Source organism: Rutidosis leptorrhynchoides, chromosome 2 (genome assembly GCF_046630445.1).
Source record: "Rutidosis leptorrhynchoides isolate AG116_Rl617_1_P2 chromosome 2, CSIRO_AGI_Rlap_v1, whole genome shotgun sequence".
Taxonomy (NCBI): domain Eukaryota; kingdom Viridiplantae; phylum Streptophyta; class Magnoliopsida; order Asterales; family Asteraceae; genus Rutidosis; species Rutidosis leptorrhynchoides.
Window position 1 is genome coordinate 389788878 of NC_092334.1, and position 23349 is coordinate 389812226.

At 33.2% G+C, this 23349-nt stretch overlaps 3 protein-coding genes and 1 long non-coding RNA gene across 6 annotated transcripts; 1 reads left to right on the plus strand and 3 right to left on the minus strand.

Moving 5' to 3' along the window:
• On the plus strand, positions 1-5043 carry LOC139894473 (disease resistance protein RGA2-like). The gene is made up of 2 exons (XM_071877795.1): positions 1-1858; positions 2934-5043. The coding sequence occupies exons 1-2, from the start codon at positions 1-3 to the stop codon at positions 4913-4915; spliced, it is 3840 nt and encodes a 1279-aa protein (XP_071733896.1). The 3' UTR covers positions 4916-5043.
• Positions 5044-7028: 1985 nt separating this feature from the next.
• On the minus strand, positions 7029-11448 carry LOC139894474 (uncharacterized). Its single transcript, XM_071877796.1, is given in 12 exon segments — positions 7029-7249; positions 7379-7579; positions 8400-8459; positions 8592-8692; positions 8857-8890; positions 9481-9585; positions 9673-9743; positions 9872-9974; positions 10592-10726; positions 11050-11112; positions 11203-11227; positions 11229-11448. Coding segments are annotated over 12 exon segments (1116 nt in total). The 5' UTR covers positions 11351-11448; the 3' UTR covers positions 7029-7153.
• A 1837-nt stretch (positions 11449-13285) lies between these two features.
• Positions 13286-15457, minus strand: LOC139892152 (uncharacterized). 2 transcript variants are annotated; one of them, XR_011773997.1, is made up of 6 exons: positions 15387-15457; positions 15153-15206; positions 14978-15027; positions 14598-14667; positions 14428-14527; positions 13286-13473 (listed from the first exon to the last, which is right to left on the minus strand). It is a non-coding gene; the product is annotated as an uncharacterized lncRNA (long non-coding RNA). The 2 variants fall into 2 exon arrangements; XR_011773996.1 differs by lacking the exon at positions 13286-13473 and having other exon boundaries at positions 14301-14527.
• Positions 15458-16913: 1456 nt separating this feature from the next.
• LOC139892153 (uncharacterized) lies at positions 16914-22816 on the minus strand. 2 transcript variants are annotated; one of them, XM_071875192.1, is made up of 7 exons: positions 22613-22816; positions 21959-22092; positions 21672-21729; positions 20816-21553; positions 20575-20718; positions 19039-19167; positions 16914-17949 (listed from the first exon to the last, which is right to left on the minus strand). In XM_071875192.1, the coding sequence occupies exons 1-7, from the start codon at positions 22670-22672 to the stop codon at positions 17374-17376; spliced, it is 1839 nt and encodes a 612-aa protein (XP_071731293.1). In that variant the 5' UTR covers positions 22673-22816; the 3' UTR covers positions 16914-17373. The 2 variants fall into 2 exon arrangements, with proteins under 2 accessions (XP_071731293.1, XP_071731294.1); XM_071875193.1 differs by lacking the exons at positions 21959-22092; positions 22613-22816 and having other exon boundaries at positions 21645-21707.
• Between the last annotated feature and the right edge of the window lie 533 nt (positions 22817-23349).

Below are 23349 nucleotides of genomic sequence, written 5' to 3' on the forward strand. Positions count from 1 at the left end.
ATGGCTGAAATCATTGCTTATGATCTCGTGAAAGCCGTTCTTGAGAAGTTGGCTTCTGAAGCTTTCAAGAAAATTGCTCGGTCTCAAGGAATTCAATCCGAGCTCAACAACCTGAAGAGGAGATTGTTCCAGATCCAAAACGTTCTTAATGATGCTTCTCAAAAACAAGTAACTAATGAAGCTGTTAAACAGTGGTTAAATAGTCTCCAACATTTAGCTTACGATATTGATGACGTACTCGATGGTTTAGCAACCAAACAAGATTCTGTTGCCAAAACCAGCAAGGTAAGAAAACTCATCCCAACTTGTTGCACAAACTTCTCATTAACTAAGAGGGTGAGTCACAAGTTAGATCCTATTATTAACAAATTGCAAGATTTAGAAAAGGAAAAAAATGATCTTGGTTTGGTTATTGTGAAACACGATAAGCCAAAAAATATGATCAGTAGGAAACTTCAGACATCTTTGGTGGATGAATCTAAGATTATTGGAAGGCAAACTGAAAAGGAGAAATTAGTCCACAAGTTATTGACAGAAGAATCACGTGGTGATGAAAACTATAGCATTGTTCCGATAATTGGTATGGGTGGGGTTGGTAAAACAACTCTAGCCAAACTTTTGTATAATGACAACCAGGTGAAGGATCACTTCGAACTCAAGGCGTGGGTATGTGTTTCGGATGATTTTGATAGCGCTGGTATAACCAAGGCTATCTTTCAATCTATGGGCGGAGAAAACAAGGAGTTTGCAAATTTTAGTCTACTTCAAGAAGCCCTTAAAAATCAAGTTTTAGGAAAACGTTTTTTGTTAGTGTTGGATGATGTATGGAGTGAAAGTTATGAGGATTGGGAAACCCTCGTACTTCCATTTCACGCATGTGCTCCTGGAAGTAAAATCATCATGACAACACGAAAGGTAGAATTGCTCAAGAAGCTAGGCTTTAAACATATAGAGCAAATGAAGAACTTGTCAGATGACGAAGCTCTATCTTTGGTTGCTTTACATGCATTAGGTGTAAGTAACTTTGATTTACATCCAATGCTAAAACAACATGGTGAAGATCTTGTGAAAAAATGTGGTGGCTTGCCTTTGGCTTTGATAGCACTTGGGAGGTTATTGAGGACCAAAGAAGAGGAAGAATATTATTGGAAGGAAGTGTTGAATAGTGAGATATGGAAACTAAAAGATGGAGGTGGAATAGTTCCTGCCCTTAGATTAAGCTACAATGATCTTTCTGCGTGTTTGAAACGGCTGTTTGCATATTGCTCTTTTTTTCCGAAAGACTATATATTTGATAAGAGGGAGTTGGTTCTGTTGTGGATGGCAGAAGGATTTTTGCACCATTCGACTCTAAACAAATCTACAGAAGAACAATTTGGTTATGAATGTTTTGAAGAGTTGTTTTCAAGGTCGTTTTTTCAACATGCGGCAAATGACAACAAATCGTTGTTTGTGATGCATGACTTGATAAATGATTTGGGGACATCAATTGCAGGAGACTTTTTTGTTAGGTTAGAAAATGAGATGCAGAAGGATAAAGGGAGTGAAGCATTGGAAAAGTATCGCCATATGTCGTTTGTTCGTGAGAAATATGAAGTCTATAATAGGTTTAAGGCATTCGAAAAAGCTACAAGTTTGAGAACATTCATGGCAACGTCTGTTGGGGTGATAGGTAAGTGGGATCGCTTCTTCTTATCTAATAAGATTCTTGTTGATTTACTTCCAAAGCTTCCATTGTTAAGGGTTCTCAATTTAAGTAACTTTGAGATACGTGAGGTACCAGATACCATTGGTAGTTTGAGGCAGTTAAGGTATCTTAATTTAGAAGACTATACATGCTTGAAAGCAACAAACAAGCTCTGGTTGCCGATCGTATCACGTCACAAAACTCTACTTCCACCGGATTATGGAATTGGTCGAGAAACCCATATGGACGTACCCTCAACGAATTAACGGAACTCAACAATCTTATTGCCTCCATTAATTTAACTGATAAACCTGACACTTGGAAGTGGGCCTTAGATAACGATGGTATCTTCACAACAAAGAAACTTGCTTCTATCCTCGACAACACCATACTCGCCACTCCACAACACACCTTCAAAACTCCGAAAAACAAACTTTTACCCCAAAAAATTAACATATTTATCTGGAGATTAATTTATGGTAGAATTCCCACTCGCATTGAACTAGACAAACGTAATGTTGACCTTAATTCGATTCTTTGCCCATTATGCAACTCACACGTCGAAACCATTGAACACATTCTTTTTCTTTGTCCGAAAACATCAAGTGTATGGCTATCTATACTAAAATGGTGGAACCTTCCTTCTAACACCCTCACCACCTTTACCGACATTACCATCTCGGAGCAACCGTTCCCTACGTCGAAATCCGGTTCATACATATGGCAAGCCACTAAATGGGCATCTACATACATTATTTGGAAACATAGGAATCTTAATGTCTTTAGCAAAAAGGAATGGTGTGTTGCTACAATTTTAACCGAAATCCAATCACAATCTTACGCTTGGATCTCCAAAAGAGCAAAGAAGTCTATAATCGATTGGCATCAATGGCTCATCAACCCATCATCATACACCTCGGATCAACAAAGAACGGGCATTGGCTAATTTACTTCACGTCCTAAATAGTCCTTTTGTACTCATGCTTCTCCATGGATAGGTCTTTGCATTTTGTCACTTGGTTAAACGGATAGTATTAATCAACTTTGTCACCGAAAGTTCGGTACTGTTCGGTTAATTCTATCCTACTTGAATCCTCAAGTTCCGCGGTGTCAAAATGTGTGATTTATTCATGAAGGCGGCATTTGCTTTTTTCCGTTATCATCATATTGTATAGAATTTATAGGGCTTGTAACTTTCCATTATATAAATAAAATTTCTTGCTTTTCAAAAAAAAAAAAAAAAATGTATGCAATCTCTATAATTTGCAGACACTAATCTTGTTTGGCTGTAGAAAATTAGCCGAGTTGCCTAGTAACTTCTCAAATCTTAAGAATCTACGCCACATTGACATCAGAAAAACTGACTCTCTGAATGAGATGCCCTTAGGGATCGACAAGTTAAAAAACCTGCAAACACTCTCCAAAATAAAGATTGGAAACAGATTTGGAATTAACGAGCTTAAAGAATTAAACAACTTGTGCGGGGAGATCTCCATTGAAGGGTTGCATGAAGTGCAAAATGCAATTGATGTACGAGAGGCAAACTTTTCGCAGAAGAGGATTAGCGAGTTAGAGTTGATATGGAGTGATGTGTTTGATGATTCTCGTAAAGAACAGCTTGAAAAGGAGTGCTTAGAAGAGCTGAAGCCTCATAGTGATACTTTAAAAAAACTCAATATAGTGTCATATGGAGGAATAGAGCTTCCAAATTGGGTTGTGGGTTCCTCTTTTGTTAGGTTGTCAAATGTACATATACGAGGCTGTAAAAAGTGTACGCGTTTACCGCCACTTGGGCAGTTGGTGTCACTTGAGGAGCTGTTTATTGAAGGCATGGATGAGGTGAAAAATGTGGGTATGGAGTTTACTGGTACTACTAATGGTGTGTCATTCACATCACTTAACGTTCTAAGTTTTGAAGATATGAAGGGGTGGGAGTCATGGTCAATTAATTGTGGGGATGTGTTTCCATGTCTTGAGAAGCTTTTTATAGAAAACTGTCCTTCTCTGGTCAAAGTTTCACTCGTAGAACTACCTTCACTAAGACAACTTGAAATAAGGGCGTGTGATCACAATGTCCTGACAAGTTTGGTTCGTATAGCTTCATCGGTCACCGAGTTAGAACTAAATCGTATTTCAGGTCTTACTGATGAGGTGTGGAGAGGTGTTTGTAAGCATCTCAGGGCAGTTGAAGAAGTAAGCATATCATATTGTAATGAGATAAGATACTTGTGGGAATCAGAAGCAAAGGCAAGTACTGTTTTTGTGCGTTTAAGGAAGTTGGAAGTATTTTCTTGTGATAATTTGGTGAGGCTTGGAGAGAGAGAGGGTGATGATGATGACGTACATGATTGTGGAAGCAATCTCCTCCTCCTCACATCTCTTAGTATTTTATACATATATGATTGTGAGAATATGGAGCGTTGCAGTTGTCCAAACAACATTGAGGCATTGACCGTTGAACGTGTAAGAGATGTTTCCTTTTCAAAAGGAGGAGGGCAGAATCTCAAGTCAGTTCATATTGAAGGCGAAGACAAGAGTCAGATTATCAACAGCAACAACAAAGGCATGCCATTGCTTCAATATTTAAGTATATTATATACGCCAAATCTGAGATTCATCCTTGAATTGAATTGCTTCCTTCATCTCACCAGTCTGGTAATACATTCATGTGAAAGTCTGGAATCATTTCCTGATCAGCAATTGCCGGATCTCCCCTCCTTAACAACTCTGGCAATCACCGAATGTCCAAGAATGGATGATGGTTCATTTCCTCGCGGTCTTTGGCCTCCCAATTTGGTTTTTTTAGAAGTAGGTGGGTTAAAAAAACCCATATCAGAGTGGGACCCACAAAATTTCCCACCTTCACTTGTCGACATAACCTTACATGGGGAGTCCGAAGATGACGTGAACAGTGGTTGTCAGTTGTCTAGTCTTCTTCCATCATCTCTTACTTCTCTCACGTTGTTATATTTTAAGGAATTGGAAACGATATCAATGGGACTGGAACACCTCACCTCCCTCCAACATCTTCAAATTAAGTGGTGCCCAAAGATGAAAGATCTACCAGAAATGTTGTTGCCTTCACTTCTCAGTTTGAGAATCCTTGAATGCCCAAAGCTGAAAGAAAGGTGTAGTGAAAGTAAAAGTAAAAGTCGAATAGGAGGAGGAAGCCACGACTACTGGCCCCTCATCTCTCATATCCCCGCCATCATCATGGACTACGACTAAGGATTTTAATGAGATATATACTTCTTGATACCATATGTTTCAGGTGCATCTCTTCTTTTTCTATATCTGCATTTTAAATTTAGTTATATTTACCATCAAACGAATATTTTAAATGCTATATCATCTCAGTATCTTAGTTCCTTAACTCTTTGGGGAAATTTCAACCTGTTTAACCCTTCCTTATTTTTATCAAAAAGTTCTCTTGAACGATTTTGTGGTGAAACGTAACATTGCCCAAATTGATCAATTCATATGAGAAATTGCCAAATCTAATGCTAGTTATTGATTTTGTGGTGTAACAAGTATGTTACAATTGATTTTATCAATGATTTATAACTAGTTTCACCTGTTAACTAAGGAACATCCAAAAATGCTACACATGACCTGCGTCATGGATCCAAAAACAGCAGTCATCAAGAGAATACTGTCTATTGATTGTTTGTTCAAATCTGTAAGAAGTATGTTATGTTTTTAGCCCAAATAAAAATGTTAAAACAATGAACTAATGTATAAATTATAATGGCTTAATCTGTTTATGGATAAAGAACACAATTAAATTGTTCAAGATATTTGTGTATCTGATGAATGTGTTTATGTTGAAGAGGCTCAAATGGTTTCATGATTCCTTATGGATTGTTTACTGCTTAAATATCTTTGTGAGTTAGTCACAAGTTACAAGTATATTCATTTTTGTTTGCAAACAACATAGCGTTAATGGGTTCAGCTCAAAAAATATCATGCATTGTTAGAAATCAATCCTTCTTTCACTAAAATTCCAAAATTAGCTCTTTCTGATGTCCAAAAACACTTGCATTTCCTTTTTGTTTTCGAGATTTCATCAACAAATAATCGTTTCTGATTTTCATTGTTGATTCATCATCTATGTGAGGCAACTGAACAATGGTTATTGATTTTCATTGTATACAGATGTCAGCATTGAATATGCTAGGTAATCATACATAGCAAAATATTGATTTGACTTTGAAAGTGGAAATTTTGACCCATTCATTTGGGTTATGTTCTTCTATCTTTAACGAGTAGAATTTGCGATGTTAAAAAGTTTACTTGAAATGAAAAGGGTTCAAATGGTTTTTAACTGGTGCGGAGTTGTTTCAAAGCATATTTTTTATGTCTATAACCTCTTTTTCAATTGCTTTACTTAAGTAATCATTAGATTATTAATAGGATACTTTATCATATGTTAACTAACTAAATTATTTATTTAAAACAAAAACTAAATTATTTATTAGCATTCAAAATATGGACATAATGTGCTCAGTGTCGACCCAGTCCAACCTGACCTGATTTGATCTCATTCAAAAAATTGTTAATATGCAGGAGGAGACGGGAGCACACTTCGGTCAGAGTCAGAGACTGGAGGAGCATCGGTCAATTTGAAAAAATGTAAGCAGGAGGGTTAGCTACGGGACCCCGGAAAATTCAACCGCAGCAAGAAAGCTTTATTATAAGTACATTATTATTATTATTATTATTATTATTATTATTATTGAAAGTTCACCTTGTAAAGCCCCATGGTTGGAAGCCACCTGGTTTTTCTGGATTGTAATTACATACCATTTGTGGTTATACTAGTATAATTAAATAACATTTGTGGTTATTCGAATTATTGAGATTCTAATATATTTATCCGATAACTCAATTCAAATAAGAGTCGGCTTATTTGAATCCGGGATCTTTATGCAGGTTTGGTTATTTTTGACACCCTAAGACTATGGATGCTCAAAAGGTGTTTGATACAACGATTTCCTAAAGAATCTGCAGAGCAACACGCCAACACATAATAAACAATGAGATAAAAAGTGCATAGATGCTAGTAATGTGGTCCGCTTTTGGTGAAGAAAGACGTCTTAACATAAATGAATCATACCTTCAAAACCTGTTTTTGTCAGTGATCAAAAACTAGTTTCAGCTATAAACTAAGAAACACCCAAAAATGCTACACTTGACCAGCGTCATGGATTCAAAAACAGCAGTCGAGAGAATACTGTCTATTAATTGTTTGTTCAATATAGACAGGACCAAGATTAAATGATATGTCAGAGAGAATTCGTAAAATCTAATGAACAATATATAACTCAATTAGATCACTCGATCTATTATAGTTTAATTTATGTTCTTTCACCAAAAAGTTGAACCAAAACTCCAAAATTGACAATTAATTCTTCTTTAATTTAAATTAAATATTTTTAGCACATTGAATTATAAAAATAGTTCCTACTATAACCGCAATTTTCTCAGCTTTTGACCTCTTAAACCGTTCCAAAATGCAGCTGCGCTTACCACTTTCTTACCCGGTAGCTGGACTTCCAAAATCTAAAAGTCAGTGACATCAATATAAGCTACAATCTTAGAATATGATTTTACATTTAAAATTGATTTGAAAAAGATTATACAAGAACTTTAAACAAATCCCATAACGATAAAATGCACATGGATGCTTACCTCAAGTGCCGTGTGACCGCCACATAGTACGATCAGTGACCCTTTCCTGAAGGTCACTTCATCATCATCTTTGTTAACATTACCCTCCTCATAAACTCTTGAAGTTATGACTTTGAGCTCAAGCTCGGTATTCTTATCGGTCTTCTCATCAATTACAATAAATTTGGCTCGGGTTCCGGGCCAACCTGCAAAAGCCCGCACCTACAAGGTTACATTATGTCATGATAACAGACTTGGAATAAGACATCTATCTATATATATAAAAGAGAGATTTGATTAGCTTACATGTCATTAGCTCCATAAATATTGCATATTAAGCCAAGTGTAATTTCCACATGTCACAATTATTCATATATACCCTTATGAACCTTTAAAATCAAATATTTACCCAAATGAATAACATAATATCATATATACACAATTTGAATACTAAAACTGCCATATGTACCCATTTAATTTAAAAAATTCACTAAACCCAATTTTACACAATTTAGTTCCTATTTCATCCATACTCCTATATACTACTACGATAATCAGAAAAACTACAGACATTTGTTCATACACACATGTCGTAAGAAAAACTACCAAACAATTTTTAATACTAATTTTGAGGGAATAGTAACGTATTACTCCTATTAGTAAAATTATGCCATTACATAATTAGATTCAGCCGATTTCTTAAATCTGATAGAACTCGAGCAATTTTTTGTTGTTGCAACTACACGCAATATGAAACATATATGTATTTTATAGTCCCGTTTTACCAACGAAACATACTAACATACTAGAAATGCGTCATTTTTTAACAATTATGACTTATTGAAACTAGAGTACGGGCTCAAATTAACCACACTTAAGCTATTGGGTTGACATGTCGCCCAACGCAACCACAAATTGCTTGAAAATGTAGATCAAACGTCATAAAATTAAAATAAGTGACTTATTTAAAGCGGATTTTGAGTAGTCGTGCAACGCACGGGCTCAAAACCTAGTAAAATATATATATGCAAGGGAATAATACCTTATTGTGTAGAGTTGTAGCTTCTTGGTCAAACGATAACCAAGACTCCTCTTGATTTATCTGTTCGAAACACCATAAATACACCGATAAATCATAAATTGGATCGGTAAATTAGCCAATCAGGTGTAGTAAATTAGTGAATCAGAATCAGTAAATTAGGTGTAGCAAAAGAAATAATGGAACTAGATATACCTTGGGAGCCAAAGTAGCTTTTGAGTCATCCTGTTGTTGAGCTTTTGTCCTTGCCGAACCATCAAATATAGAGGGAAGTTCTTGAAGCAGAAGTTCAGATCCTGCATCATATATATATATATATATATATATATATATATATATATATATATATATATACAGATCAACCAGGCCCAAGTTGATAGTTAGGGTTTAGGAGTTCATCTTAGGAATGAGCAAAAAGAACATTGGTCTAGAAACGAATAAGCAGAGAAAAACAATCAACCTTTTGCAAATAGCAGATCAAGCAATTCTGGAGCCTGCACAAAAATATTACGAATTTACGATATATGTTATCCACTTACGATAACTTATACATCTTGTACAATCAGAAATGTGAAAGTGACGAACTTTGCTACTTAACGTAAGTAAGAACATTACCCTGAAATTGATCATCACATAAGTCATGGTCTGCAAAAATTAATTTTTTTTTTTATGCAGGTGAAGTGGTACCAACTCAAGTTTCAACCGACACTGAAGTAAATGTGCACTTTTTTTCTTGAGCATTAAAAGTAACTAAAAATGCCTATTTGCTTTTTGCCCCTCATTGAACCTAATTCTAGAAATTATACCAATACTTCCTGATTATCAGTAAAATCACATGCATACAAAATCTCATACTTACCCTTTTTATCAAAGCTAAGTATCAAACCTTCCTTCATCGTTGGTAAGGAGCAAGACCGCAATGGATGAAATAAAATACGGGAATTTTGTTTTTTTTTAAAATGACATAGTGAATTTTGAAAAGCACATTCAAACACCACCACCTACATATATGACCTTTTTTCAAGCTTGGAAAAAAAAAGTACTAACTTTCAAACTTGAAAAAAGAATGTGAGAAATTAATTACCTTAATATGGTCATCTATATCCATTTTTTGGGATGCAATAATGGGTCCAGCATCCAATGCCCGGACAGTGAATGCCAATGATACGCCACTTTCTTTAACACCATCCTGATGAATGATGAATTATGTGTTTCACTTACAATGGGCATACAAAACATTCTACTTGTTAACTCAAAATGTAGTGAAGGAATAAACCTGCAAAGCTCTTTGAACAGGAGACGCTCCACGGTATAAAGGCAGCAAACTTGGGTGTATATTGACAGTCCCTAAAAATATTCTAAAATGATCATCCCTTGTATCAGACTCAACTAAATCATCAAAAACTTCTCATTGTGTGGCTAAAAAGACCATGACATATTTACAAGTTAAAAAATCTCGGATAAAGAAAACCAACCTAATGGCGGAATCTTCAAAAATTTGTTGGGCAATATGTTTCCGTATGCTGCAGTGATGCAAAGTTCTGGCTCAATTGCACTAAAGTCAGACAAAAATGCTTCCTGCAAAAAGTCACATATAATTTCCATTTAATAAAAGAATACTATAAGAGAAAGATCATTAACTTCTATTGAACATGTAATTCTCATTTGAGGTACAAGAGGACTGAGTTATCGGTTCCCTTAAGTTAAGGGAACTGATAACTCAGTCCTCTTGTACCTCAAATGAGAATTACATGTTCAGTAGAAGTTAATGATCAACATAAACAAACCACATGTCGGGTAAACGTTGTCCCGACTAATGTGGTAAGAAAGAGTAGGAAAAATAGGATTAGACAATCAACATTAATGTCTTTGTTTTACTTATTGTGTGCCTCTTTGTCTAATCAATTTTAAGATACTAGTGGTTAAGACAATGTGATAGGTTATAGAACTCAATGGTGATTTCCTTTTGATGATTATGATTGGTTACTATGAAGTTGATGTAAATTGAAATCGTTAGCCTTTGCAGTGACCCAAATTTATTTTGCTTATGATAATAACAAATGTGAATTGGTTAAGTTTAGGAATAAATGGGGCTAAAAATGCATTCCATCAACTCTTCGCAGGCAGGTATTCATTAACTAAAGTTTTGACTGAAGTTGGTGATCATGTAAAAAAAAAAAAAAAAAACTGATTACCTCGGTGGCTTTAACAGGTGTGAATATAAGATGAGCGGGGAAACCTCTATCAAGAGCATGCTGCGCAACAGGTGACGGCATCACCTTTCGTCCCCTATCTCTTCCTGAAGCTGGTTGAGTAACAATTGCAGAAACCTAATTTACAAAGCCATTAACTAGTCATCTAGTCACAAATATCACAACACAGTAAATGCTCTGGCATCATAAGTATGGGTTTATATAGATACAGAGAAAGATAATTATAAATGTACATAGGGCAAGGTTCAAGTAAGCAAAGTTTAAGGTAAAATAAATACTCCAAATATAGGGGAAGTGACCTGACAATTTGTTTTATCATTAGGTTAAGTTCATTAGCATCATGTGTATATACATTGTATTATACGTACATATATTTAATGATAATTAAAATTGACGCACGGTAGATTAAATATAAATGATTGCAAAATGAATTGAAGTACCTCGAATAGTGAATCCGGAGCGGAAGAAGCATCTAGAAGATTGTCGAGAACAGAAGCAGAAACCTAAAATAATTAAATCGAGATTCATAATAAACATTAATTCGTAATTCAGTGAGGAGTATTAGCAATTTATAGGAATAGAGTAGAGATTACCGATGGAGAGCCTAAGAATACAAGTTTTTTTCTTGTTAGCAACACAAGCAGCAGTTGAAAATTGGACGGCAGAAGCTGAAGAACAAATGCGGCGGAGCATTAATGAAGACGAAGATGATGATGATGCTAATGATAAGTGCTGCTGCATTTTGTATTTATTATTTTAGTTCCGGTGAATGAAAATCGGTATCACAGTCTGCTTTGGTCGTATTTTTAAGCCATCCGATTATCGGATGGGTGTGCAACTTTTCTCTATCGTTTTCACTTAAAATTAATTTAATATTTATATTTATATTAACATTCATTAATATATTAAATATTATTTATTAATTCAAATTAAAATTAAAATTAAATTTAAAGGCATAAACATATATTATCATCTATATAGTCATATAATGCTCCAAAATAATGATATTATCATCAAACTAATTACCCTTTAATTTTTATAATAATGATGACATAATTATATATTAATTTAATTAAAAAATAATACGAAATCTTTTATAAAAGAAAATACTAATCTCTCCTAATTGTAATTTTAATTTTTTCTAAAAAAAATTAAAAGGCATTTATTATTACTACTAATTATTATTATTATTATTATTATTATTAAAAATATAAATACTCAACTTTGAGCGAACTTTATTATTATTATTTACTTTTAATATAATAATTATAATTATAATCACTATTATATTATTAATATTCAAATATGGATTCTTTTTACGAAATTAATTACGTTACATATTTATGTGAAAATACATATCTCTATATATTTGTAAAAACAACGACAAGTTTCTTAGTCAAACGGGTTATTAAAATAAATGACTTTAGCAATTACATTCAATTAATACCTAAAATATGTCATTAAATTGTTTCGTTTAAACAAACCCGTGATTTCACGGGTCATTTTATTAGTTATTATTATATCATTAATTATTATATTTTTATATATTAATAAATACAAAGATTGTAGTTTATAGGTTTACTCACACGTATACTTTTTATATACACCACTTATATTTGAAATAATTGTGTAACATAATTAACTCTTAAGTTATTTCATATATACTAAATTCGGCACACAAAAGAAACTCGTCAAAAATATAACAAAAAAAAAAAAAAAAACAAAAAAACAAAAAAAAAAAAAAAAAAACTCATAATTTGATGAAAGATAAAAAAAAAAAACTATAAATATAAATAATATGTAGTATTAATTAAGAAATATATGGCCATTAGTGTCCTATTTATTCCGGTAATTTTTGAGACAGATTTTGTATATAAAACAACATACGAATTTAGTTTACTTACTAACTCAACTTCAATACATGTAGCATAGAAACTAAAATAGCAAAGTCGTTTAACTTACATACTAGTTAAAGACCCGCGAATTCGCAGGATTCTTCAATGACTTTTGTTATAGTAAAGTAGAATCGGACAATTATTTTATAAGAATTGAGTATTACACATTATTTAAAAAAAATGACACGATGAACTTGAATAAGATGAAATAGTAATGAAATCAAAGTTTAACACTTATGAAATGCAAACTTCTAATTAAAAACAAAGAAACTTCTAAAAAGAATAAAATAAATGTTATATAGGTATAGCTTCCCATTGATGATTAAAGGACTATATTTTGTGATAGTTGTGAAGTGTCTTATAGTGAGTATATCTTGGACCTTTCTCAAACTTACAAACCCGCAAAGTAGGCCCGAGTCACTTTGACAATTTTATCAAAATTGTATAAAAGTTCTTTTAAGAACTTAAACATAAAAAAAACATGTGATGGAAAAATTTATACCACAAGTACAAATTAACATTATTAACTTGTTGGTGGCTTCGTTTCTCTAAGTAATAAGTAATGTATATGAGTCAAAATAGGCCAGAATGGCTCTAATGGGTCATTATTTTCTGTTTTATACCAAAATAGACCTAATTTTTTTTGAAAAAATTGATACTTGTTAACTTATTTAACTAAAGATAGTGAACGTGATCATATTGATAAAAACTCATGTTGACACTTTTTGACTCAAAAGAGTCATATGTCAAAATAATCAAATAATGACTTTCCATCATTTAGAATATAATTACACTATCTTCTCCTTTTTCAATACTCTCACAATTCAACAAATTACTTAATTGATTAATTATGGCATATAAAATACAATTTTACTACTTGATATCCATGATTGGTTCACTATGGTTTCTATTAAATCCTTCCAACTTCATCTAACTCGATACGTGCCTTATGAATTCTTCCTTGGCAGCCTACACACATAGATTTAATTGACATAAGGAAATGGACAAAAACTAAATTATTATTACTGACATAATATACTTATGATCATATCTGACAAACCAATTGTTAATAATAGGTGACTCAGACTCTTTTGACCCATTACAAATGCAACCTGACCAGTACAAAAAAACTATCAAAATATTTATGACCCTTATCCAACCCACCCATCCCTCTCATGTTTTCACCATGCTTCACACCATCCATGATTTTATCCGGATCCTCAACCCATAACATATGAGAGCAAGCATAAAAGCTATGGAATATCATTCAAGAATAAATTATATGTCGATTTCAATCAAATTTATGAGAGAAAACATAGCATTGAATGAACTATTATTTTAGTATATACTCCGTAAAAGTTTATGAAACAACTGTGTAAAATCATTACTCCATACTAAATACATGATCTAACTTTGTGTCAATAGATGACCCATTTTACGCAAATGCGATTATACCCCTTCGTCCATATATCCTAACACTAAATGAGCACTTACACTGTAACTATTTTCTTGCATCATAAGCTCTAAGGGTGAGTACATTTTGGCCATAATGAACCATACAATTTTTTAAGGTATTATTATAACCAACCTTTCAGCTTCAATGAGCTTAATTTAAACTTTTCAATAGACACTAAAATATTGTAGTCATTAACAAATCACCTAAATTTCAATGTTACGTTCGGATGTGCATTTTCATAGGGATTTTTGTAATTTCAATAATTATAATCAAATACCATAAAACATCCATTTTCGTACAAATCCACGCCTCATCTAATTTAATTTTCCTAATCCTGAATAATCACAAATTCAAAAGCATAAATCACCTGATCCAATTCAAAAAGATAAATTTCATCTCACATCCTTACACAACAAACAATAACACCATACATTCATTACATACAATGGAAGTTTTAAAGAACTAACCGGATCCAGGAACTTCATCGTAATACAAGACTTTAGATCTTTCTTTTCCTTTGCCATCCTGAATTCATCATTACAAAGGTCCTTCAAGGAAGTAGAAAACCTGCATTGAATCAAATAACAATTTAGATAGATATCTATATATTTGTAAACTCATGTTATTTGACACGAACCATTATTGCAGTTGAACCTCACCCATTTGAACCTGAAACTTCATAGTTTTCTCATGGCTTTACCAAAATACTGTGGTGAAGACAAAAATATCAGCATCATGGTACATAGAAAATGTTCAGTATACAATCTTATTGTCCCAACGCAACCATTATTACGATTCAAAGACGATTCTTGTGCAAGAAACGTGAAACTGACAAAAATCTACTGTACAATTGTAGTCCTATACAAACAAACAAAAAATATCAACTAAAAGAAGAGACCAGCATTCATGAAGCGAGTCAGCAGACCAAATAGTGTGACTGTTAATAGATGAACATTTTCAAACTTAACACGTAATATTTCAAAAGAAGTTCACACGTTTTATTAACTAAATCCATACCCGTTTCATACATACGGTGTTTCCGGACACGTCGATGCTCAATCGGAACCCTACACGAAGAACATAAAATCAATTAACACTTATTCGGAACCCTAAACATGCGAAAACTTTTCGATCAGAGATTCCAGTAAGTAACGAATTAAAACGATAAAGTTAATATGATGATAGATTGCACCTGTAAAAGAAATAATCGACTCGGTACCTATTCCATCGATTCATTGCTATGCGGCTATATAAATTGTAGATCCATTAGAATTAATCACGCACATGCGAATCAAAAGAATTATTTTATACAATTCCATTTAAGCAGTAGAAATCTATATCTGAAATTTACACAATGTTCATAACAGTAGAAAATTATAATTTATGAATACCTATTCATATAGAAGTAGATAGATATTTTACGCACCTGATAAAGAAATAATTGCATTGTACCCTCAACGATCAAATCGTACGAAGGAAGAGATTGAAATTGATTTTGAATAAAACTTGTATTTGGAAGATTTGATTAGTAAACGGCCGTTTTTTATGGAAGGTAACGATTTCGTATTAATTAATTGTAAAACCCCGGTATTAATTAATTGCTAGTTGTAATAATAATATGGTTTAAGGGTATAAATGACTTTGCATAAAGAATCCTAAAAATCATTAGTAATTGAATTGAATTTGGTGAATTAAATGAAAATGAATGGTTAGATTTGATTGTAGAATCTTGATCCAATGGATATGAATTAATTTAAAGGTTGAATTTGAAAAATTATTTCTCATTTAAGCTTTTGTTTTAGGAGGTGATATTTCCAAATATGATTTTGATAGATCCACACATATATGTTGCTACTTTCTAGTTATACCCTCCGATAATTTGAAATGAAAAATTTATATAACACATCATTAAGGGTAATTTAGTGAATTTGTGTGGATCTATCAAAAATAAGTTTGGAAATATCAATTCCCGTTTGTTTTAATAAGTAGGGAGATATTATAATCCCTAATTATAATTATATTGAATAAAATTTAAAGACAAAACTCAAAAATAATTAGCAATTTGTAAAAGTTAAATGTAACTGGATTGTGATAGAATTGTAAAAAATATTGGAATCGAGAGGAGTTGATAAATTTTAACCTTATTCTATTGTATACTATTCGCCACTCAGTCACGTATCGTTTTTTACTATGAAATTTTTTATTTTGTTTTTTGGAACGGCATAAGTTTTTGCTATGAAATTATTGTTCACTAGAATCGCAATATAGTAATGTTCTCTACAACGTCAATTTCCCACTTATTTTTTTTTTCTCTTCTTCGAAGCAAAGTCCAACTACCCATTAGTTTGTTACCATATCTACTTAAAGGTGAATATTCAAAAAATGCTTCACCCACAATCAAATATGAGAATAGCGAGAACCCCTAAAAAAAATATAAGTCACCATAAAATCTATTTATATGCCACAAAACCAAAAGCAGTTTAAGTCAATAGTCAATAGTTGGACTGACATCCTATTCATAAGTGCCACATAAAATGCACCTGAAGCAATTTAAGCCAATAGTTGGAATGACATCCTATTCATAAACGGCACATAAAATGCACCAGAAGCAATCTAGCCAATAGTTGGAGTGACATCCTATTCCTCTAACGGGTCTTTGGTTCTAGACGGTAAGATATGTTAATATGGCTAAAACATGACATTAAGTAGGAGTAAGATAATTATATATAAGTAGACTAGGAGTATGATTCATTTTAAGTGATGTCCTCTTCTCTAGAACCAGAACACGTTACAAGTAACATAAACTATATTGAACATCTAATTTTGTGTTCAAGACGGAACAAATGTTAACATGTTTAATCTACATTTTGCTTGTAAGTTGTAATTCATAAAGTATACAAACTCAATTATTATCTATCAAAACAGCACTTGAAACAAAATAGATCAACTCAAGTTTCCAAATATTTGATTGCTATATTACATGCAGAAACCACAAATAGCAAATGTTTTACATCAATCCTTCCTATAAAATCAAAAAACCGCAAGCTTTAATATCTATGTACTTATAAAACTTCCTCCAGCAGAAATTTATAAATATAAATACAAATATGCTACTCTAAGATAAAACAAAATAATGACTTAAAACTTAAGGAAAACTCGTCCATTTTTAACATACCCCAACTACATACATCCCTAAACCTCAGCAACAGTAATAAGAGCCAAGACTTCTTTCATAACAACTCAGGTTACTTTTCTTTATAACAACATATCAATTTGTAAAAAAAGATGGGATTTTTAAGAAAATGTAAAAAAAAGGCCATTTTCTTTTCAAGATTTGATGGTATGCTTGAAAAGTCAACGCCTTTTTTATTTTTTTTATAAGAAAAATGGACTTGGGGTATCAAACTTGACACCTATATATCCGAATGGTTCCATATACAAACCTCCAAATTGAGCTCCCCGGACGAATTAAGATACCCAAACGGGACCAAAAGAAAATCAGACGGAGGAATACCTTCAACTCTACCAGGAAGAGTTTGTGTATACGACTTTAATCTTAACGAACTATTTCCCCTTTCTGAAACAAGACAGTAAGGAAAACTACGGCCATTACTAGTGGTGGGCCCAATACAAGTTACCATAACGGTATGACCAATATTTTCAGTCCCTTTATTCAGTAAGAAGAGAACGCCGTCTTCTTCTGCTTGAAGAACAAGGAATGTTTCATGCATGCCTAGAGATACGGGTAATGGAGAATTATACTGAAAACGTCTTCCAGAATCCCAATGTTTAGTGGTGAAATGATCTGATAATTCTTGAAATAAACCCGTGAAGTTGCAGTTCAGAAGAGGACATGTGGATTGAACTGTGTATATACCTCTATTTTCATGAAGGTTGTTTGAGTTGTTATAATTTAATGGAGTCTTGTAGCCGTAATCGATTCGAACAGGGGGTGTATTCTCGTTCTTGTAAGCAAACGGCACATTTTCCTGTGGTGAATTACCAGTTATTACACAAAACAACAACAACAAAACCCAATACCACATGAGTGGTGTATGGGGGAGGTGAGATGTAGACAACCATTCCCCTATCCGAGAATAAAAACAAGTCATTTCGGCACCCAGAGTGACACACTCTCAAAAGTAGAGAAAGTCATCCATCTCTCTATTCGAAGGATAAAGAGATTGCTTCCGAGTGAACCTCCAGCCAATAAGTAGGAAATTTGTTTTAAAAAAAATTGTAAAATAAAATTAAAAATAATATTGAGACGCCATGAAAATGGTAGAATCAAATTTCCATGAGTTTTAAATCATGCCTGTAATTCAATTTAGGCTCTAAACGGCAATCAAGACGCCAATAAATCGACGTTTGTTGTTGACTCAAAAATAGAGCCGATTACCGGTTATTAGTATCAAGTTATTATTATTATTATTATTATTATTATTATTATTATTATTATTATTATTATTATTATATTATTAGGAACTTTAAGGGGTGGTGATATATCCTTATCCACCATCTTTTTTTGACATATCCACCATGAATTAACATGTTGTAGTGTGCAACACTGCAATAATCTATTAGTGCACAGTTGTGAAGCGGTGGATATATCAATGCCCAATGCTAATTTTACTAAATGATTTCCAAACAATGATGTGCACCAATCAAGTGCACCCAATCACTCGATGAAAGAGAAGCAAGACATTAAAAAAAAAAAATCTGATCGGTCCGCAAACTTGTCCACATCATTTTGTATTTATTTGAAAATACATTATGAGTGTAAGATTTCTTTATTATTATTACTATGAAAGATGAAAGATTAAAGATGGTAGATAGAACTATTAAATTAGCCTAACAAATAATCTAACAAAGTGAGCATGACGCATCGAAAGTTCAACAAACGGAATTGGGAACAAACGGAATTGGGAGATCAAAAAGTATCAACCAATTAGTAAAATAGTCCTATTTTTTAGGGTTATTTATTTTTCTACTACTATTTTGAATTATGAAATTATGATCATACCATTTTATGCATCTTAGAATGATTATGTATGCCAAAATTTGTGGTTTTATCTTACCAGGTTTTCGTCCTGGCGAACGAGAGTACCACGATTAACTCTATCAGCCACCTCTCTTAATGGGAGTACGTCATCACGATCCCTTCCATTTAACAACCCCAACCCAAGACCTCTCTCCCTGCAAATTACCTGCACAAAGACTAATTTTTTAAACCAATGTATTCAAGACTTTTAGTATATACGTTCAAGTACGTTGAAAGTTGCCTAAGTCTACTTTAAATGCATACAAGTATACAACCTCATAAATCATTTCATCTGTAAAATTAAAATATCATTCTATGAACAGTGTCTTGGTGATTGACTGATCATAATTAATGCATATGTAAATCTAAATTTAAATTATAAAAGGATACATATAAAAATGAACAAAAAAGGAAAAATTAATTGCCCAAGGTAGTAGCCAACTATTAATAGCTTCAATTTACCATATGACTATGTGCTTTTAGCGTATACCATATACTATTCTTGGGTTTTCTCTTGATTAAAGAGGTCACAAGTTTGAGGATTTGTGTCTGTTCGAAACAAAAAGTTCCTACTATTCTCAGTGTTGTAAATGACGGTCGTCTCGGCCGATTAGTTGGTTTGGTGACTAGCCGTCCTGTTTCGCCCAAAAACGTCTCGGTCAACACTAAAAATTCAGGTTAGAGTCGGTCAAAATCGGTCTGACCTCTGAGTCAGTCAAAATCGGTTTGGTGACTAGCCGTCCTGTTTCGCCCAAAAACGTCTCGGTCAACACTAAAAATTCAGGTTAGAGTCGGTCAAAATCGGTCTGACCTCTGAGTCAGTCAAGGTTGATCAAAGTTTGGTCAATTTTTTTAAATTTTTTAAACTCGGATTTTGTGCCCTATACATATGTTTGAAATATTTATGTTTAAAACATTATGTGTAACGTATACATGTTACTAAAAGTCAATGTTAGTCAACGACTCAACGTTAGTCTAGTCCCCAACGCGACCCTGACTCGACCTACTAGTCATTTCAATGTCCACACACACACACACACACACACACACACACATAAATGTTACACTCCATCTTTCTTACCATTATCTTCATTTTTCTTAATCAAGTATAGATGTACATATATCAACCTATAATATCACTTCCTTCATTAGCCGATAGGTCATTTAGTCCGGTTTATAAGAGTTTGAATGGACACTGTTGATGCCCTTACTACCGATTCTTGCAACTGAATTCATATGTTTAGGCTAGAATTCCCACACTAATCTAATTTGATGCGGTCCCTAAACGAAACTATCCTAATAATATGTAGTGTGATCACAATTAGGTTGTTAGATTAGAGCATAATATCTAAGACAGTGGTTTATTTTTCTGTTAAGTATATAATGTTACAAAACATTTTAACATTTGGACTTATGGTATATGACTATTAGAAGTTGTGCCAGTAATTATCATATTATCATATACTCGTATATATAATATATAAATAGATATATATTATATATACTTTCTATACTTAACTACATAATAAACGTTTAATAAAACTTTAGTTACGAATATATACATACAGCTTACCTCACCACATCCGTAACCACCAAGCTCTTTTTCCTGTTTTTCTCTTTCCGAAATAGCTTCCTCTGTCCACAACGATAAACACGGAACAACAACGGGGCCCGGTTCACAACTACTTCCAATAGCAATACACTCATAGTAAAAAATCTGTAAAATTAAACACACATGTTTAATTTCCAAACAAAAACTTAAACCAACAATCAAAATTAAATCAAAATACTTATAAAAACGCATTCACATTCACCTGAAGAAATAGTAAACAACCACCAACCGCACGTTGTTTCCCTTGCCGATAACGAGACACTTCCCTAACAAGCCTATCAAGTAAGAATTTCGCCCAATTGTATTCATGGATAGTATCCATATCCGTTAATAAATGAAGAAACGAAGGGCTAACGTCTAGCCTTGCGGTAGGACACAAAAGTGTCCCTAAAACATACAAAAGAAACGCTCGTTTAAAATCGTCTCCCGCTTCGGGTTGACCCAATCTTTCTTCTAGAAAACGCACCGAAATTCCTCGATTTGAAGCGTTGTACTTTTGACGCAATTCGGCTACTAAGTCATCGGGACCCGCGTTCACCACGTCCTTTCCACTAGCCGGTAATCCCATTACGAGTTCCACATCATGAGGGTACATAGGAATACGTTCACCGCAAATCTCTAAACTACGCCTTATGGTATTAAATCTTTCTAGTAACCATAAACACAAACTACGCCTTAATGTTCTACATTTAAGAGCAAGAAGACTACCGAATCCCATACTTTTAACGGCTTCCTTTTGTTCGGTTGTAAAGTGTTTTAACACGTTAACTAAACGGCCTGGAGAACATCGAGTGACTAAGTTGGCTTGTTTTCTAGGTTTAGGTTCACGAGCGGGAGCCGAACTCAAGTAATCGTCCCACACTTCACGCGCACGTTTTGTGTATTTTGATTTTTCTTCAAGTGTCATCACTTTCCAAGCATCCGAAGCTGCTTTTGTTGCCTAGAAAACATAATAAGATTAACCTTAACACTAATATATTAAAAAAACTAACCCTTTTTACATAAGACAACATATTTGAAATTATAATTACAATTTAAATCATAGCCGGTATGCTTACAACTTTCAGACCAGAGGATTCGGGATGTGAAGCACTGTACTCCTTAATAAATTCCCGGCTAATAAACATCATTAAAAGTCACTTGTCTCAGTAATACATACATCAAAAGCCAATAAAATTGAATACAAAAATAAATAAATAAATAAAAAACCCCAAGGGGTGGCCTAGTGGTTAGGAGCTTGGAAATCTCCAAAGGAGACCAAGGTTCAATCCTCACTACCCACACTTGGGGGGCTTGCCTTTCAAAAAAAATAAAAATAAATAAATATAAGTATTCTGTTTAGTACCTAAAATGTACCCAGGAGCAAGCAGGACGAGGTGTACCGCCTTGCTTCTTCTTTTTCTTCCTCCTGCTTCCTTCAAGTTCATTGCCCACAATTTCTTTTCTTTTTCCCATCATCGATTCGCTTTCACTTGGCATCTAGTTCAAAGTAACAATAACAAATTAACAAATATCGTCAATTAGCTATAAAATTCTATACTACCAAACTAATTTAATTTATGAAATGCACTAGAATTCAGTTATGACAACACCAAATGATCAAACAATTCGAATAATTTATTTCTAACAAACTTTTGTAACCTAGATTGTGACCATATTTAACAAAAGTAATTGGTAACAAGAACAACACTCATCAGTCATCACTCACTCCAATCAATATCAACATTTTTATTTCTAAATAAAAATGAAAACTAATTTAACGATAATATAATAAATAAAATTTATGAAAGCATTCTGTTAGATATATTAGAAAACTAATTTCAGATTGACAAATTTATTAAAGCATAACTTTTGCAATCAAAATCAAGAATCAAGGATATACATACATCATTACCATAAACCGATCAAAAAGTTTACACCTTTACAGATCAACAGCCACAAATGTAAGATGAAAATTAAAAAAAAAAAAAAAAAAAAACTGAGGGGAACGAATTAATACCATTGGAGAAAAAATGTCAGCAGCATCATCAAAATTGGGGGAGCTATCAGTAATAACCATGTATTCAAGATTGTATAGAAATTAAGGTCAAATTAGGGTTGTGAAAAAAAGATAGAAATTGAATAAAGTTTGGGACTTTATTATAGGTTTAGGGATTGTGATCAAGTTTATTCAATGAATCGATACTGAAGAAGTTTGGGTTATTGGATTAGGGTGAATTGTAAAACGGATGAAAAATAAAAATAAAAATAAAAATAAATTATTGTTATGATTCTTGATCAGATGCCTACTTAAACGGACCCCATCTTTGCATTTTACTGATAGTGGTGAACTTTACATAATTCGTCCTTATGTTATGGACCAAACATCCTTTTGACGTTTGCTTTGATATCACTAAATGAGCTCGAGCCTCATTGGCGGATTACAAGGGGGTAAGGGTGGGAGCTGGTAAGTTATAATATTAATTTTAGAATTTTTTTTTTTTTTTTTTTTTTTTGGCGAAAAACGTAATAATATAAATATAAATAAAGAAAAATAGACCCGATGATCTAGGCCGTTACAAGAGTTGTTACATTGACAGATATTAATCTGTTTGACGATATCACAAGTGTTCAAACGTGAACTTTGACCGTGAAAATTACCCTATTACAACAACAACATTGACCATTAGTACAATAACAATGACCAGATGTTGTTGCTTCGTGAAGTAACCGCCGCCTAGACCACCGAATCGTGAA